Source organism: Anabas testudineus, chromosome 12, assembly GCF_900324465.2.
Source record: "Anabas testudineus chromosome 12, fAnaTes1.2, whole genome shotgun sequence".
NCBI lineage: Eukaryota > Metazoa > Chordata > Actinopteri > Anabantiformes > Anabantidae > Anabas > Anabas testudineus.
The window spans coordinates 13359675-13379921 of NC_046621.1; the positions used below are offsets into that span (position 1 = coordinate 13359675).

General features: G+C 39.7%; 1 protein-coding gene across 5 annotated transcripts in view; it reads left to right on the plus strand.

Moving 5' to 3' along the window:
* Positions 1 to 20247, plus strand: part of ralgapa2 (Ral GTPase activating protein catalytic subunit alpha 2) — a 79576-nt gene that overhangs the window by 1829 nt on the left and 57500 nt on the right. For all 5 annotated transcript variants that reach the window (XM_026356298.1, XM_026356303.1, XM_026356301.1 and 2 more), the window contains exons 2-8: positions 11176 to 11286; positions 11503 to 11552; positions 17673 to 17730; positions 18871 to 18914; positions 19126 to 19306; positions 19453 to 19568; positions 19919 to 20057. In XM_026356298.1, coding sequence (XP_026212083.1) covers positions 11176 to 11286; positions 11503 to 11552; positions 17673 to 17730; positions 18871 to 18914; positions 19126 to 19306; positions 19453 to 19568; positions 19919 to 20057 — 699 coding nt within the window. The remainder of the gene's footprint in view (positions 1 to 11175; positions 11287 to 11502; positions 11553 to 17672; positions 17731 to 18870; positions 18915 to 19125; positions 19307 to 19452; positions 19569 to 19918; positions 20058 to 20247) is intronic.

The window sequence follows — 20247 nt, forward strand, 5'->3', positions numbered from 1 at the left end:
TCTGAAAGGTAAGATACACCTGCAGCTGCAGTGGGACTGAGTGAAAAGGAAGAATCCCTCTGTAACAAACTACCTTTGAGATGTTTGGGGTTTCAACCATTGGTTTGAACAATGCATTCTTGCTTTTACCCTTTTCATGTTTGCTGTTTGATTTATTTTACAGTGACACAACTGTAACAACCACTGTCAGCGTTAGAAGCTTGTGAAAATGAATATGGTTAGATCTTAATGCTATCATAGCACACCTTCAATGTCAAGACCAATACAACCAAAGTGGAGGTCAACTCCGAGCGGCATGTCCTCTATGTTTTTCTTTCTCTCTTGTGCAGTTAAAGATAAGGCTGCTCTGTTTGTCCAACAGCTGATAGTACGGTCTGCATGTTGATGTCCCTTAACCTCTCTGATTTCACCGTGCTTTCAGCTATGGAAGGATTTCCTCCTGGTGCTGTGGGTTCCTGTGTGGACAGGAAGAAGTGATGAAAGATGACGTGCTGTAAAGGACAGAACAGGACAGGGACTAGGGGAAAACATAGCTGGCTTCCTTTTATTTCTTACAGTGTTAGGATACTTGGTAAATTATGTTAGTAACAATATTAACAATAGACACAAATGAAAAATGTAAGGCTTTAATTGCCTAATGATGACGGTAACACATCAACTGTCTCTATACATCTATGTTAAAGAATATAACCAATTCTCAATTTGTTAAACTTTTTCTCATATTTCTTAATGTCTCTTGTGTTTAGTGTGCAAACGTTTGCAAGTAAGAGTTAGTGGCATCTTATTATGGCTTACACTTCTCCGATGTAGTTGTCTATAGGATTATAAAGAAAGAAAGAACATTTGAATTTAAATTTTATTGCATGCAACATAGGTTTTTTTTTGTATTACTTCTATTTTGTTGTAATACTGGGACCAAACATTTATCCAGCTTGTTGAATCTCTCTCTCTCTCTCATAGTATCAGTGGTAATGTAGTTAAAAGGACAATCTGTGGTGTGGGCTATTTTCAGAGTGTCCCTGTATTGGTTTTCTGCTCACTGAGCAGAACTGTTGGATAGAGTGTGAAAGCTGCTGCATGTTAATTTGCTGGTCATGCCTGGCTGAATTTGGCTGAGGTTGGTAATTACAGGAGCCCAGTAAACCACCTGATCACCCACCGCTTGTCTCAATAGAGGCACAAACAGCCATTCCTCTGACTGTTTCTTGTTTAAAGTCATTTTCATGCTACTCACTTTGCTTTCACTCACTGCCTACTAAATTATGCCAGTGTCTGTGTAGGAAATCCTATACTGATTTCGCTGTCCACAAAAGTATTTGCTTGCAGGAATACCCACTTAATCCCAGCGGAAGTACTTCTTTTTTCACTCCCTCCACAGGGAGGTCAGAGTGCCAGGTCAGCTATAGACCAGTCAGTGCTGCAGAAGATAGAAGCGATTCAGTGTCTAGCACAAATATGCTTTACTATCATGAGGGCTTTAAGAGGAGCTCTCTTGTTGAAGGACGAATAACTACATCACCTTATCAAGTGAATAGAAAAACTGAATCACAAGTAGGTATTGTTATTTCTCCTTCTCTGCTTTTTGACTGGTGCAAGCAAACTCCGCTTGAACCCGGTTGGTGCACTGCATGGAAATAAGAGTGAATGTGTGCCAGTGATAACAGTCTGGTATAATTGTATGCAAGTGTAAAAGTGAGTTTGTAGCCAAAGGTGATGCTTTTTTTAAGGAAGCTCTTCAGAAGAAATATAGTGTCATCACACCTTATTTTTCTCCATGTTTGTGCTCTTAGTGTTGGTGGGGTCAGGGTCAACTGAGAGCACTGCTGTTATAAGAGGAAATCACAAGGTGAAGCACCAGAGGAAACAATGAGCACTGGAAGGGCCCTTAAGAAGCTCTGTGTGGCTGAAGTAAAGGCTGAGATCACTCGACTTCTGATTCTCCTCTTTAGTAAAACACTCAGGTTAGACTTGTGAATAACTTCAGCCTCTTGTTATCTTTTATCCCACCTTACGCTATTGACACAGGTTTTTCAAGTGTGATTCATATATAACTTTGTTGGCTCTTCAGGCTTTTAGGATTTTGCCATATTCACACACTGAAGTTGATTGGCATTAAGTCTGTCTACTATCGCCATATGGATGAAAATCCACAGGCGTCTGTTCTTTAGTAAACTTCAGCAGATTTTGTTTTCCAGTAATACAATAACAATCATTTGACTTGCTGTGGTGATGACTGTTGCATACTCTCTTACTAAATCCACCATGGCTGGATGGAAGTGGAATTATAGTGGATTAGTTTTGACACATTCTTTTGAGTCTAAGTAATAATAAAGCTATGCTTGTGTATTAAAAACAACGGCTGTTGGCCAAAATATAAGAAACTCTTGTTTAAAGGATAAACAAACCTTTTGCAGCAGAATGATATTATCTCTCTAAGTAGAGGGCAAACAAATAATTATGTAGGGCTTTGTTAGTAACTCTTCTAATAGCTATTGGAGCAAGATTGTCTGCTGTTCTTAGGTAACACTAAACAGCCATTAGCAGGTCTTTGTCTGGCGTTGCCTATTATGATAACAGCTTGTGTCCTAATGGTCCTTGCATTTAGTATTTTAGCTCTTCTTTTCTCTTTGCTCTCATAGCATGGGACCTGCAGACATGCATTTGAATTGTGGGGTGATGTGAGGTTCCTTGACTGTAGCTCAGGTAGTAAATAACATAACAGAACATCAAATAACAAAATTCAGAATGACTTGACATGGTCGGTTTTATATGATGTTTCCTCACAGATCATCAGAAAAAGGTCTTTACATGTCAACATACATACAAAAGTATTTACCCCCTTTAAGTCAGTGTTTAATAGATGCTACTTTGGGTGAGTGAATGACCTTTTTCAACTCCTGCCACAAACTCTCAATTCAGTTCTGCATTCTATTGCTAAAGTTTTTTTTGAAGACTGCAGTAGGTATTTCTTCAGAATTTCCCTTAATTTTGCTGCGTTCATTTTACACTTTACGGGGCCTGCTTCAGAGAAGCGCCACCAGAGCATGCTGCTGCCACCACCACCATGTTTCACATGGAAATTGTGTGTATGTGTGATGATGTGCAGCATTTGGTTTACAACTGACTAATTATGTAGTTTTGGTGTTGTGTCACAAGCTGCTTTCAGACATGCACTGGACCCTGATCCTCTGTCTTACATGTGTGAAAGCACATCTCTGTATAATGTCCAGATCTGATACTCTCAGATTCTCTCATCCTAACACACTTGAGAAAGGGAGAAACACTGACTTTCCTAGCCTTTTATTCAGCATCTAGAACTGCAGCCATGACATTTTTCCATTGTGCAAATGGACAGTGCACAAAATATATATTTGATGAATGCTAACAAAGTAGGTTTTTGGTACAATAACTGAAAATGTTGATTAGATATCTAACTTTTTAGAAAGACCAGTGAAAGAACACTGCATGTGAAAAGTCATAGAAATACTGATTCTAGAGCCTCTGCTTTATATCAGACGACAGAGTTTTTTGTCAGAAAGTAGTTGTGTACATAGAGTAGTATGTTGTGAAGCTGCTGTAGGGTAAAAGCTTTTTTTGTTGTTGCTGTTTGAAATCTAGTGTACATTTAGACATTTTGGCCACAGTGGGAATTAGCTATATTACTTACAGCTTTAGTTCCTCTCCACTCTTACACCTCTCTTGAATACTGTATGTGTGTCTGCCTCTACACATGTGGCAGTGTCAAGATAAGCATTTGGCAGTATAAAGAAGTCCTGTGCTGCAGTCCCTGGGTCATTAGAATTGCAAACTATGCAATGATAAAGCAGCATGGCTAGCTATTGCACATTATAATTATTAATGACCAAACCTCATAGTGTCTGGTGGGCTTTTTTACAGCTATTGTGTGGATACTGTTCATACACCAAAAATGGAAAAATCATTAACAGTTCTTGTAAGTTAACACATTTTGCAGGGATGTCATAATAGGTTAGAGGGTTAATGGCAAGGCCTTTGGTATTTGTTTTGCAAAACTCCAATAGGCCAGCTGAATCCTTTATTATCACTCTCCATGTGCCATCAAAGAGCCGTCTCTGTAATAGTCTATTACCTTAAAAACAGAAGTAAACTTGCAGGACATGAATGCTTTCATTTGTTTCAGTGTCTCTCACCTGTACCTTTTTTGTATAATATTTGCTGCTTTAATTACTGCTAAGACACTACTAGGAATATTTTTCTTTTTTTAAATACATCTGTCTTTTGACAAGTGGTTTAGAATGAATTCATTATGTATCTGTTTTATTGGGTCATGTGTATAATCACATATTTCATCTTTTTATGTTGTTAATGCAAAGAAAGCTTTGGCAGTATTCCTGGTCTTGTTTTTCTCATTTCTTTCTTGATAGGACATACACACAGTCATGTGCTTTAAAGCTTTTTAAAAACTCAAATTTCAAATATGATGTAAATCACATGGTGTTACATGAAAGGCTTTTTTCTTTTAGCTGCTGGAATGCTGTAGACAGGACAACACGAGTCCTCTGTGTGTTCTGCTGTGAATGATATCTCAGATTTTTACACAGCAAGTGAAAAACCAGTTTGTCAAGTTAGACTGTTTACCTGTCCTGCCTTTACAATAGCCCAGCCTAGCCAACGACCAGTGGTTTTCTGTGGCAGCAGATATCAATATCTCAGGGTGGAATTACTTTTTATGTTTCTACTCTGAATGCCAAAGCTCCTGCTCATCTCCTGATTCCCAGATTTAAAAAGAAAAACATACACTCAACTTTGGCTGACTGGTTTAGCAGGTAGTTATGCATAGTTGTTAAGAGTACATTTTTAAATGTCAACCCCAGTGGCTGGTAGGGGTCATAAATTGATATAGAAAAGACGATCTCAAAACATATCTACCCACCTAATTGTTTTTGTCTTTGTTTAACATGTGCTACTCTGTGAACCTCCTTGTGATGACATGTGACTGTCCCATTCTCGTGAATGCAGAATCTCAGGATATTTTCCTCCAAATTGAAACAAACGAGCACTTGATTACATTTTGATGTGATTTTTATGTGGCGGTATTTTTACTTTGTTTTGTATTGGGGGGTTTTCTATGTAAAGACAATAATCCAGAAGATGTTGAAGACAAATGTAGTGTGTGTAACATAGATTATAGGGCTACCAGAAGGGACTGATTGGAAGATGCCAGATCTTCTCCTCCATAGTGCTAAGCTGCCAGATAAGCCACTCTCTAATGTGTGAGCCCAGACTGGGATAAGGTCAGACTTTGCCAGTCCCACCATGACAGTTTCACATTGTGCTCTGTGCAGACCCATAGGCCTCAATCTGTTACACAGCTAGATGTGAACTGCAAGCTGAGAGGCATTCATGCAGTGTTTGGCACAGTAGCATCATAATGAAATTATATGCACTAAAAGTGATATGATTGCAGGAAGGGCCCTTTTCATAACAATTACAAGTTGAATTTGCCTTAATGGAAGTTACGTCTACACTGAATCCTGAAGCATAAATAATAAGATGGCACTTGCTGTAGTAGTTATCATGAGCATTGTATTATTTCTTCACAATAAAGCAGGTATTACAGACTTGCATACCATATATTTAGCATGATTGTAGCTAATAGTACCAACTCAGAGCAGCATACTTTGCTCTGTTGCTTTAACCTAGCGGTATGTCAATTATTCACTGTGAATACTTTGCTCTGAGAAGAGGATACAAGGCAAAGCACGCAAGACGATCAGTCTCTTGTCAGTACAGATGAAGAACATTAAGTGAATTGCTCCAATCAACCCCCTGATAAAGAATATCAATTTGGTCCACTGAGTGCCAAATTATGATTGACATCTCCAGAATGACACAGCTTGGAGCATATTCAGCACTATTAGAAGCAGCTGTTTGTTACCAAGGCCTGCAGTCAGGCTCAGACTGCTACCTATTGTAACTCCGTAAATGGTATCATGTTACAGGCTCGCCGTCCTCAGCTGGCTGGAACAGATTTATGATTAACCCCCTTTAGGGTCATATATCAACCTCCTCACCTAGTTATTGGTCACAGTGCGCTATGTGCACTTGATCTAGTTTAGTTTTTTCTGCACTTCACTCTTCTTTTTTTCTTCTCTATGGTCATTGCTGTTTAAGATGTGACAGCAGACAGCACATAAAACACAACATGCCCACCTTTAAAAAGCATGATTTTGTTGCTTGTATTTTAACTCATTTTAGTTGAGGTATTACTTGAAACTGAGATCTCTTAAAAAAGCATCTAAATTATAGCTTGGGTTTTTTTTCTTAGAAATGCTTGAGATAAAAACAACCTGTCATTTAACTTTATGTTTTTTTTAGGTTCTCCTGGTACAAATCCAAAATGAAAACACCCACCAAATCATCAAATTCAATCTTCTGCAAAGTGTTATTTGTTATTATTATATTTTTTTCTCCATCCTCTTTTGTTTTTAGCAACCATTTAGTGATAGAAACAAAGTCTATGGTTCTTCCATCAGCTTCCACATTAGCTACCACCCCCATATCTCTTCTACTGTGTGTTGGCGTCCTCCAGGCATCCCTCTGCTGGGGCCCTTAAAGAGTCCTCTGTGTCTGATGGGCGCATACTGCCAAATAAACATATCGGTCTTTTCTCTCTCATCTTCGCCTTTCCTGGCAAGAATATAGTGCACCTGCAATGTTAGCTAGCCCAGAGCTAATGCAAATGAATGTCTGATCAAAGGCCTGATTAGTCTCCTTTTTGAGTATGACATGGCATATTAATGATTCTGCTTCAGGTGGTATAAACAACATACATGCTAAGTTGCTGAGAGGATTAACTATAGTTTGAGACAACCTTTTGATCATTAAATATGAGTTCTTATTATTGCACATGTTGTGTGCTGATAAAGTTTGAACAGAAAGCTGTGAGCAGAGTAAACTGGCATTTGGTTTTTATTGTATAAACATACCATAGGCTTTAACTGATTGGATAACCTTCATCTGTTTGGCTAATGGGATCAGTGTGCAGACTGCTGTGTGCACTTTCTTAGTACTTGCTGGACAAAGCCAGTATAACGGCAGTTGATTATAATAGCAAGCAACAGAAAGAGCCACTAATTATTTAAATGTTGCTTCTTCATCTCCAATATTGATATCGCCCATCTTTCCATTGTTGCATGGAGATGCTATGTACCAAAACCATTACATAGGGTTATTTAATACTGTGTGGGCTTCTCCACTTCAGTCCATTTTTTACCCTTTGCCTCAGACATTACAGCGATGACAGCCAAAATATGAGAATAACACATTTATTGAGCCAGAAGTCAGAAAGTCTAATCATTAAATCTAGTCTTTGCAGTGACATTTGAGTGGGACATTTTTCTGTTTTTGTGGAAATTATAGTGAACTCATAATATCCGCTGCCATAAAACATTTTGTTTTGATGCTGGGTTTTTATACCCTCCAGAATATTATATTACAGTCCTCAGTTCTGGTCGCACCTTATTATTTTCCAGCTGGTCCTCTGACACTAGGGTGGGACATCTGCCCTTCCCTGACAGTTCACAGGAAACATATCACAATGGAGAACTGTGTCATCCAACCCAAACCAGCCATGGCTGGTCTGCTTGGCATGTGTTTATTAATTCCACTATAGAAGATTGTAGGTCTCTGCATCATTAAATTGTCACAGCCAGTAACATCTAGACCATTGTTCGTACATTTTTTAGTCAGTTAACGATAATGCTGGCCTAATGACCCCCTTGCAGGATAGTCAGTTTTCTGTCATTAAGGCAGCTGACAGACACTAGTTGAGTATTTATCTTCACACATCAAGTAGAGTTATTATAGCATTTGTGGCAACGTGTCACCCCTTTTTGTTTTTTTTGTTACTGATCTTGGCAGAGTTTTCTTATTACCTCTCCATCCCTTCTCTGCTCTGTTTTAATAGTTCTTCTGTATTCTCCCTCTGTGCAAGAAGGAGCTATTGAGAGAATTGGATCACTGAGTGTTGGTTTCATTCAGCTGCACTCAGCATAAGTAAGACACAAGGCTTCCTCCCACCATAACAGGCCTGTGTGATCCCAGCTCTCTACAGCTGCTCTTCATCCAACAGTGCTTTCCTGTCTGTGACATGAAGTCCCACAGAGGGAGGGGTGACAGTTGTAGGACACAGTTATCTTGTTGGGCTCAGTATCATCCTTTACACTCACAGGTCCTTTCAGACCACATGCTGTTACTTGAGAAGCCTTCACTGAAAGAAGGGTCTCGCTGAATATCGCTTGTCACGATGCGGACAGCCATTGTACAGTTTCATCCTTTCAATCAAATATATCCTATACAAAGAGTAGGACCTAAACTAGGGAGAATAAATAAAGAGAACGACGTAGCTATAAAACATAACTGATATAATAACTAGAGAGAAAGAGAGAGAAAAGAATGGAAAAAAAAATATATGCTCCTGACTAGTTAAGAGTATTCGAGCAGATGGAAAGCACTGACTCTGAAGGCTGAGGAGCAGAGGGTGACAGGCTCTGATGGCTCTGTGACATGCAGCATGACATTCCCCAGAGCCCCTGTCAACTCCTAATGCCTCATCCAACATTATTCAAATATGAGTTGATTATTACAGACGTCCTTGCTGTCTTTTGTCTGTCACAGGTACACCATTTGCACTCATTCACACTATTTTCTTGTTGTTTAATTAGCCCTGTTGAAATTGTGATTTGTATTGGGTGCTCTATTGTTGTTTTGTGGACACATAAATTATCTATTATTATTTAAAGAACATAGACCAAAGGTTCATTGGTTGTTTTAGGGATTTTGGTAAATACAAAAGCATTGGGCACATCAGATGTAATTGGTCTCAGTCTGACAAGGAGCACAATAGTGATACAACATACATACTGCTACATGCTACTGTTGATCCTACCATCTTTAGGTTCATGGAAGATGCTGTTCTCTCATTTTTTCCTACAGCTTGGAAGCTAGCCAGCTTTAATAAACCCTGCCAACAGGATAAACAGTAATAAAAAAAAAAAAAAGTGATGCAGAGTATTTTCAGACCCCAACCCTTGAACATTGGTCACATAGTTACATTTAGATTTATTACAGTGCCACATGTATTTGTAGGAAATTTATATAAAATAACTCTAAACAAACTTTATTTATACGCTTAAATTGGCATTAATAGTTGCAACATCTCACAGGAAAGTTGTAGTTTTAGTCTTTCAGGGGTGTTTGTCCTGGCAAAAGCTGTAGTCCATTTTATACCGTTGACTGCACACCTCTTCCAGTATAATGGCTCGCAGGATTTTTAGCTAGAAGCATTTTGGTACAGCAGAGCAGTTTGTCATTCCAAAGTACCGGTTCTTAAAACAAGAAAGCTAGGCTAGGTGATGTTGCCAGCTCAAAGTTAAACCAAAGAAACTGTGGGGGGAAATAAATGAAGTTTCTATACACAATAAATGCTGTATGCATTGCATATTTTAAGTCAAGTCAGATAACATATTGGTCACAACTCTATGCTTACTTTACTACAACAGATTTTTCCCACATTTGCAGTGTCTATGTTGGCAGGTTTTGCTAAAGAGGGGCACTCATGTGTGCACTTTTCAGTGTTTGCAAGACTGAGTGACCTATCATTAAAGTTTTCCTGAAGGTCCACAGTGTGTGAGCGTGCGCATTCATGTGTATCAGTGTTTGTGCTTAAATGTGAATTTAGCAGATTATCTTAATGCCAAGAGCAAGGAGGAGTTAATGAAGTGTTGCCTTCTTTGAGAGGTGAAGTTCAAGCATTAGAGGTCTTCTCTGTGTGCAAAACACAGATACAACAAAATGTAGAAATACATCTCATACATTTTAGGTTTAACATTGGTCTCGGGTCAGCTGTCGGCTTTGGAATTGCTCTAGAAATTAATTGTATCTCCTAGTTCTGTCATAGACCTCTTAACTCTTAACAAGACATTCAGCCCCCTAAGAAGATGCTTTCATAGTCCTTGAAATGGTGAGACTTAAAGCAGTCATGTTGTTGACTTTATCTTCCCATTATGCATCTTTTTTATCTTTGCTTTAACGTCAGGGCAAAGATAAGTTGCCTGTATCTTTGTCTCACAATAATAATTCCTGCACACCGCATGAGCTGCACTGCTTCTGGGAGTCTTCCAGTTTGCCATGTGGTACAAGGAGTTTCCCAACAGAAGGTGAACCTTAATTGCTGTTATAGTGCCAGGACTCCTCCTGGCCTATATTTGATTATTCAGACCAGACCTATCTAATTACCATGGCTGTACACGTATGGCAGATAATTGGGATTTATTACATGAATTTGGCTTTTTGTCAGTACACATGGACCACACATTTGCATCATTACCTGATAGATGCTATAGTCATCAACATACCTCAGCCAGACCTCAATCAGACCACCCTTCCCCATCATCAAAAGACCACACAAGTTAAACCCCAAACTCAACCGAGTTAGGAGGAGATGCGGACATCCTAAATCATCATTTGAATGGAACACACTTGTCTATTCAACAGTAATCCACATAGTGGAGCAGCATAAATGGAGAAAAAACCTTAATACCAGAGCTTAGCATAACCACAGTCACATTGTAAGACATAGACACACCTCTATCTACCTCAAATCTAATCATTTCTAAATGACAACCTCATCAACAGAAAAGCAATGAAAATGCATGAAATCCCCACATTAACACAGGAGTTGTGAAATGATCAGTTTGTGAGTCAAAGTTGTTTCTCACCACCTCTGTCATCATCATCTTTCTACTAATGATTACTGGTAGGGGCTTGGTGAAGTTATGCAGGGTTGGGAAGTGAAGCAATTTGCCTTTTAAAAGAGATGTAATGTTTAAAAGGGGGAAGAGGTAGAAAGTCATTGCAGTGTGCAGTACTGAGGTTAAACATTGCATTAAAGAGACAGCAAGTCAATTTCCCACTTAAAGGACAGGAGTGCTCTGAAGCTTTCAGGTGTCTAAAATTAGATTTTATGGCGGTTTTGTTTAACTTTGTGTGCACTGATAATCCCCCCCACGTGGACACATAAAATCAGTAAATCAGTAATAGATTCTATAGCATGCTGACAAAAATCAAACATTAGGCAATGTATCAATTACATGACACTAATTGTACAATAACAGCGTTTCCCTTTGTTCACAGATATCATTGACAGAAGTGAACTGAAGGCGTTCTTCGAGAGCAACTCTTCTCAGATTTATTTTATCTTCTATGAAAATTTCATTACACTGGAAAGCAACTTAAAGCAAAAAGGTGCGTATACACTTTTTCGAACTGTACACTAGTTGGCTTGTTGAACATCACCCTTGATTATGGTTCAATAATTAACCACAGTAAGGGAATCTGTGCCATTGGCAGTTTGTGTTGTTGCCCAAAATGCCCATGTTATTGTTAGATTATTAATGAAGCTAAAGCAGTTTAGCTTTACAATATGTGTTTAAAACCCAAAGTACTATGCTTGTGTTTCAGGGAACAAATCACAAAGGGAGGAGCTGGACTCCATCCTCTTTATTTTTGAAGTAAGTCGGTTGTCCTTTTTCTGTGCTGATTTCTGTGCTGTCTCCATATCTGATTTCCATTGAGTCTCAGAATGTTTACTGCTGAAATCAGGGCTTGAACCACAGTTTTCATGGTGCCATATTGCAACTCTAGCTACTTCCTGAATTTGCCTCAAATAGCCTAGAAATCAATTGGATACTGTGTACATGGGGGAAAAAAAAGAAAAACATTAGCTCAGTAATTTTTCCACCTTTTAGCAGGTTGTGGGAGAGCTTCCAGTTCATCTGTTGTTTTTAAAACCCAGGTGTATATGCAAATCAGAGGAAGTGTGTCTGCTCCAGTTTCCAATACAAACAGACAGCTCTCCAGTTACATTTGCTTAGGGCAGGGCTGTTAGGATGGCAGCAAATCAAAAGAGTCACAGAGGGCTTCTGTTTGTCCCTCTTTATACAGTATGTCTTGTCCTAGTTTGTCTGATAATCTGAGAGAAGTGTGTGAGTGATCAGAAGGATCAATAATTTTGCCATTTTCCTACAGTTCTCTTTACTTGTCACCAAGAAATCCACCCTCACTCTGCACACATCCAGTCATCTGACCTGTAAATAAAGCCTGGATTCATACCTCCTACATATGTATGCGGTCATCTTTTCAAAAAGAACTAATATTGAAAGCAGCTTAACCCTCATTTGTCCCCTTTTAGCTCCTGCCTGTGATGACTTGTACTTTTACCCGTGCCCCGAGATAAGCTTGCGCTGAGTGGTGTGTACAGGACAGATACAGAGTTGCTTTGATCCTGAGCTCTGCTACACTGTGTCGACTTTCTCTTTTACTGCATATTAAATTAGGCGTGTTGGATCATAGTGTATGTGTGTCTTGAATATAATATCAGTGGATACATTTGGGCTTACTGCTATGTATCATATTATCACAGATGGTATGGGACACACATTATATATTTTTGAGGCCAGCAGTTTGTGCAGCCTAATCATTTTTTTTCCCTGTATGATGTGTCAATTAGAGCCTAAGCTGAATTGATATTTCTGGTACCTTTAGCATAAGCCCAACTTCTTCTTATTATAAATGTGTATCATTTGTTATAAAAACAAAAGCCAACCAAAAACAAAACATGAGCGCAACCAGCCCTTGTCCAGGCCTCAGAGCCGGTGGTTAGAGTGGCTATGAATGGACGGAGGCTGGGACAAAAGCCATTTCACAGCACTGTGCTTTATGACACACTTTAATGCTGTAAGACAGCAGTATAGTAAGTAGAACAACGCAGCTCGACATCGCTGCCTCTCATATTCTGTGGAAGAATTTTCCTGGAAAGCCACAGTTATACCCTGCTCTCTCTAGGCAGGTGGGTAACATGGTTCCCCGTGCCTCTTTATCACCTGAGTGGCTTATTGCATTTAAATGTGGTTCACATATACAGTACATGTGTGTTTGCTCTGAGCTGGCTACGTGAGGATTACTTTGCTGTCATGATGAGGTATGTGACCCCTTTTTTGTGGGTTGCTGTGTTTGAGTATGATCCCCCCATGTGGAGCCTGTTTGAGTAATGGATATCTAGATGGGGTAATCTTTTTTCCCTCCCCCTAAACTCTGCTGAAACACCCCACCCCCACTTCCACCGGCAGCCTTCGCCATTCCCTTCCAGGTTTTCTTTGTGTCTGCAGCCACAGAGGCATCCACCATGGCAGCTTGCGATGCAACAGAACGATGAGAGACCTGATCTCTTTGAGAATGCAACGACACAGCTGAAGATGCTGCATAGAAAAGTTTCATCTTACCATTTACAATATCTTTTACTTTCATATTGCTATATTTATCTTTTAGGTGTTCTCAGTTTAACACAAGAATGAAGCATCTGATTTCTTTGCACCTTCAGCACCTTTAGTACCCCACCCGAACGTTAGTCCCAAGGTTCAGGCCCAAATGCCAAAATACTGCATTACATAACTATTCACACCCTTTACTGTGACACACCTAAATGTTTACTGGTCCTGCTAATTGGTTTTAGAAGTCGCTTAACAAGTTCAGTGGAGATCTGTGTCTAGAAAAGGTGTGACAATCCCTGTTAACTAACTTACAAGGGAACATCCAGTCAAATCGGAAAGAAGGTAGTTTAGAAAAGTGTTGCCTTGAACTCAGATTGTCAGGGCAGTTGTAGAAATAGGAATAATGTTGTACTGCTGTAAATCTTTGGGAATAAGTGTCAGTGTAATGCCTAAAGTGAGTTTTAAGGACCTGAAGATCAATTTTCCAGTGAGGTAATGACCACAAACCTAACGTTGAAGTGGTCAGTGAAGTGGTCAGTATGGACAAGAGTCTAATGAACATGTCAGGACTGCTGTTTGCTCATGGTCGTCCATGCAGATTGGAGAGTAGTTAAAAAATCTATGTCCAGATGTGCCACAAAAATACAGACATATTGTGTATTTAGGTTGGTAATAGTAGTGTTCCCCTTTTTGCTATTGTAATTGAATATTTGTCAGATGTGTGAGACAATGTGCTCAGCTGAATGACGTCTCACTTTGCAGCCATTTCTATATTTTACTGGAGTCAGAATGCATACCTTCATACCAGCTGCTTTTGCTGTGCATCTAAATTTAGAGAAAAGCATGGAGTGAGGGAGGTAAAGAAAACAGCAAATTTGTTTTTTGGAGACTTTGTTGCCTCAAATCCAGATTGAGCTTCTCGGTAGGGATACTCAATTCCCAGGCCTCAACGGAGTCTAGGTTGTTTACGCTCCCATATGACTGTTGATTACTTCTTACTGACTGAAAGCAGTTTGATCCTGGTGCCGCTGAGGTTGTGGGACAGGTTAAGGGACAGCTCTGGGACCAACAAAACTCACAGGGAAGTCTGTGCATATCCACTTTCTCTCCAGGATATGACCCCACCATGACCTGTTATCTGTCATCCGGACCTGACTCGGCATTCTGAATTTCCCTTGGCATCCTCTCTGTGCACCCCTCAACCCCATATGTACACTGGAGCATTTACTTGCTGCGTTGCCTTTTTTTGTTAAATCTTAGTGTTAAATCTAGATGACTGTATGTTTTGTGGATAACTGGAACCCAGGTCAGGCGTAATGGAAACACTGCTGCGTTATAAACCGTATGTTACCATATTTGATAAAAGGAAAGACCAAAACAAGAGGAATTTGTTATTGACCTGCCATAACTCATTAGAAACATGGATTGTGATGGATGTGAATTTAAATGGCATGTAGAAATGCAACATTATAATGGTGCCTGTGTATAAATATGTAATTAATGACATAAACGGCCATCAACAGTACAGTCTTTTTCTTTAGACATGCCTATGGTTGAACCACTAAAACTCTCCTATACATGCTGGCTAATGTGTGTAAGAAATTAACCTAGGGCTATTTAGCAAAGTGATTGATTTTTCCTGTTCGCTTTTTAGTCTTAGTTATGACTGACATCTCATCAGCAGGGGATTATTCATTAATGCATAAATGTACTAAGTGTAGCTTAGGTCTGCACGTGGAACACGCTGTGTAAATTAGTCTCGATTTCTCAGGCTGTGATTTAACTTGCACTTCAGCCTTTGAACCTCATCCGTCGGTCTTCAACTGTCCCTTTCACAGATAACTATTTTTGTCCAATGCAAGAACATTGATTTCTAATTTCTTTTATAAATGCATGACGTGTAGTTTAGCATGATTCCGTTGTCCAAGACCAATCATGCCTAAACATGAACATAATTTCAACATGGTCCTAGAGGAAACCTGCTGCACAAAGCAATGAGGAACCTGAAACTGGCTGGTCTAACTGCCGCTGAGAAACCTGAGGACTTTGATTGCAATCTGCTGCTGCCACCCACTGGCCACAGAGGAGAATGAAAGCCTCTACTATTGACAGTGCTCAGCAATGTTTGTATTTTGTTAAATAATTCACTAATAAAACTCAAAGTGCTTTAGGCTTTATATTTTATAGTTTGAGGTTACTTTATATCACAAATGCATTACTAGCTTAAATGTCTTTACCAACTAATAATGAGGTCAGGCTGAGAAATGTTGTTAGCATGTAAATAAACAGTCTGGCTTGGTTCCCACTGTTGAGGATCATCTTACAAAGCATTTCAGATGATTGACACACTGGAATTTCTCTGATTATCGCATGTTCATGTGTTAGTAGGGTAGTGCTTTGTGTCTTTATTTCGCAGGAGATTGCATTGTCCCTAGATGGTACAATATTCCCAGAGTTATATCAAAACTCTAAATAATATGTATCTTGCAAAATATCTTCTGGCACGACTGTGTGTCTGTTGCTGCTATCTATAAGTCCTTGTAGACCACCTTTGGGAGAGGTGTATTCTGTGTCATGTTTCGCCCCTGCAGCTGGAAGCCTAAGTGCGGATCATGTAAATGTGTTAAGGCTGCAGTTGTACCACAGTAATGCCCCTATCTTTATGCTGGAGTATGGCTGCAGATTAGAGTAACTCCACCAGCCACCAGTCCGGCAGCTTCTGCATTCGCCTCATATCAGCCAGTAAATTCCTCATTGTTGCAGCTGCCATTCCAGCTCCACAGGGAGTCTTTCTGAGCTAGCTTCTTCATCTCATTCCCACTCTCCCTTCTTGTGTTCTGTAAGGAGAGAGAAAGATGATGTTATTGTGTCTACACACACACACACACACACACACACACACACAGAAAAGGCTTAAGCAGACCACCCTGCTTTGTTGCCGCCTAGCATAATGTGTCTACTGCCCCAAGGAGACAGAGTGAAGGAGGCCAGTACAGAGATGTGTTAATCCCATGTGGGATCAATAGCAAGGTGCAGCCACACGCCTGTACACACATATCAACAAGTCTGTGGATCAGCAAGAAGTTGAGCAGCCTAGATCATCATCCCGCGCTCCCTCAGTGATGTATGTCTTTCACTATCTCCACTGTCACTGATACCGACAGGGATTTATTCTCAGAGGACAAGAAGGGACAGTTAAAGACTCAGGGTGACAAATGAAGAAGCATATTGTTGACAAGCTAAGACTCTCAAAACATGAGCTAACCTCTGGACCACCACAGCTTTCAGCATTATACTGTAACCTGAAAATGTCATATGACATATTGCAGAGCAGTTTTATCGTGGTATAATGATACAATTATTTTTATGTCCACAACGGCAGAGTAAAGCCAGCTCTGAAAATTCCAAATGTTATTTTATAGTTTATCAAGGTCAGTTTTATTTATTAAATCCTTTTATTAAAATAACTATTGTTGTTCTTACATTCTTGATGTTCCATAAACGCTTATGGAACATTTCATGGCATAATGATGTTTAATAGGCTAGTTAGCGATACTTTTTCTGCCATCTTTTTATTTTTTGTCTTTATTCCCTCAGTCAGACTCATCACTGCATCTGTGGCAGGAGAGGACTTAATCTTTTGTAATCTTTTTAATGCACATTTTTGGTCATGCTCTCCATTCTTCTCTTGCCTGTGTTCTCACTCTCCAGGGCAGATGAGCTTTTTATCATTCCGACCATAGTTGGTTGTCTGGTTGAGTGGGTCAGAGCTGCATACGTAAAGCAGTAAAAGAAAGACTTGACCTCATCTCAGACATTGCAATCATGAAGTCTCACTTGGGTCAGTGATTAGGATTTGATGAGAAATGAGCCATTTGGGCATCAGTTGCTCACAGTGCACTGACTATTAACTGGCCTTGTGTGCACGCACACACACATTTGCTATCCCCCAGCCTCTCTTTTTCATCTCTCCAGAGGGACCCAGTTAACCTGCCGCTGCATTCAAGAATAATGATAGGCTGCTGAAAGGTTAGGGCGCTCTAATTGAGTTGTAAAGCGGCTGTTGGCGAGGTGATGACATTTCTCAGTGCTGCCCTCTCAATACTAAACCAAGTTGAGATAAAGAGCAGCAAGACTGCATTTCTTGAATGTTTACTGCTTGGGCCAAATTGTGCAACAATTATCAAAATTATTCTGACTTCATTGTGCGTCTGTAAACTAAGCAAACCGTTTTGGCTTGAAAGAAACCGTATTAATTAGTGTCCATCCTGCAGCTGGTCAGTAGCTATTTTCTTTCTGCAATTTGCCAAAATCACATAAGAAACCTAATTGTAACTTTTTCCTATTTTTTTTTTTTATTAGAAAATTCTACAACTTCTGCCTGAGAAAATCTACAACCGATGGCAGTTTCACAGCATAGGTATGTATTCATGTTTTGTTTTTTCTTTCACCAACTTGAATGTTTGTAATTTCACATTTAATGTCATCTGTGGTTGTGATTTCCTGCATAACTTCACAGCCTTTTCAGTCATTGGACAACAAATCATCACAGGTTTTGAGCTGCCTCTTCACCTTTTCCTGAACTTGCATAGAAGTTTCTTTTCCTCTCATCAGTTCATGTGTCAGTGGTCAAGAAGCCGTGCTGTCACTTACGTACTTCTGCTTTGAAGAATGTGTCATGGTGGCTAGATAGTTTGTCACCATACCTGAGTTTTAATGGAATTCCTTGGATTACTTTTTCTTTCACAGATATTTTTTTTTATCACATTCTACGTCCAGTGGCATTGCTGAAGGAATTTGAGTTCCTTCTCACAAATTCCATGTGATGGGTAGGGGAGCTCAAGAATGACGTTAATGATTTTTAGTTGTTTTCTCGTTTTTTGCTCACGATTGCAAGGCCATACACATTTGACACTGACCATTAAAAGATGAAATGCTGAAGAAAATCCTGACAACAACAGCACCAGACAAACGCACACATGCAAACACATGAGTTTTTTTTTCCATTTAAAATAACTCGGCAAGCGCTTTATGGCTGCTGCTTACATATGTCTGTAAGGGGTAGTTTGACTTGTGCCGTAACATAAACACAATTTTAATCCTAGTTGTAAACTTGCAATCAGTGTTTAAGACTATCTAGAATTTCTTCACAGCCTGTAAAGTCTTCATCATGTCTGTAGGCTGTCAAGTGTATGTCCTAACTCACACCCACAGACCTCTTCCGCCCAAGGTATTTAGCAATCAGAGCAGTGTCTCATTTGATTACAGCAGAACCAGATTGCCTTCACGAATGCTCGTTGCTGCCAACTGATGTTAATTTTCATCAGGAAAATGTGAAGTCTTGTCATTCTCCTCTCTAGTTTGTCAGGACCACCCATCAAGGTCAATTTGCCTCAGTAAAGATGACAAGCAAGTCCCTCCCTGTCAACTTTGTGCTATTTGTGGTGTCTCTGGTTGTTGTGCAAGAGATTGCTGTTGAATATTTGGATTGCAAAAGACTTTTATAATAATAAAATAATAATAATAATACTGACAGTTGCACCTGTTTGTTTTCTTACAGGCTCCATCCTGAAAAAGCTTCTACACACTGGAAATTCATTTAAGGTAAGTGTTGTCATATTAAAAACTCATCATCTGCCAACGACATGATGCACTGTGTCGCTAATGTGAATGATACATGCAGAGTCTGGCTACACAGCAGGTATCATTGAGTTTTAAAAAAAGATTTCACGTATTTCTATTCTAACTGGATAACTGGATTGCTAAATAAGCTCATTTTGTGTATCTATTAATGACCCAATCTTCTCTTGTCTAGATCCGCTGTGAGGGAATCCGTCTCTTTCTGCTGTGGCTTCAGGCCCTGAGGGACAACTGTGCTGAGGAGCAGTTCCTCATCTTTGCCTGTCTGGTGCCCGGGTTCCCCGCTGTGCCCTCAACTAGAGGGCCTTGTACCCTTGATACCATCATTTACAACCCCTTCTCCAACCCCCCTGATGGTGAGGCAGAGCAGATGACAGGAACATGCATGGTCCTATATTATTATATTATGTACAGTATGATGTCGTAATTCCTTTTTAGTCAAGAACTCGTTTTCCTAAGCCTAACCTTGATTTTTTTTTTTTATCTGTGGACTTGTGTGCAGCAAAAGTGGTGCCTGAGGAGATTACCCCACTGGTTCCAGCTGTCGTGGGAGAAAAAGTAGCTGATGACCAGACCTGTTACATCCTTGAAACCCTGCTCAAGTACATGGTCATACAGGTAATAACCACCCTGAAAAAAGATGGACAGGTGGCACAGGTTGCAGTGCAGTACAAGCCAGATGGTCTAATTTGTCATAGTTCTAACTGTTTGTAGTTAGGGCGTGCATGACCCTGTTTTTCCCCCATTAAATTATTTTTATAGATTTTATTCTCATGTCACTTACAGTTTTAGATCAATTGGTAGAATTTAATTAGTTAATCTTCAGTGTACTTAATTTAACGCTGTTATCCCTCTGCATCAATCAATCTTTTATGTTGCAAACAATATATTGTCACTATCTGAATGATGCTGGAACCATCTCTCTCTGTAGCCTGACCTTGACTGTCTTTGTGCTGTCTGTCTACCAGGCATCCAGTACAGAATGGAAAAACAAAGAGAACCAGGACACAGGCTTCAGGTTTCTCTTCAGCCTGTTTAAGAAGTACTACCTTCCACATCTATTCCCCTCCTTCACTAAGCTCACAAACCTCTACAAGCCTTTATTAGGTAAGCTGACATAGAGTGTATGAATGTACATATACTTTATATATGAAATAATCTAACCAAACACAAGCATACTTACTGTTCTTCCTATGTTGGTTCATTCTGGAGGCTTTCACGCTTTCTGCAGTCATTCATTGAGATCCCCAAGCACATAGCACTTGAGGTCCCACAGAAGGAAAAAAATAAATTGAAA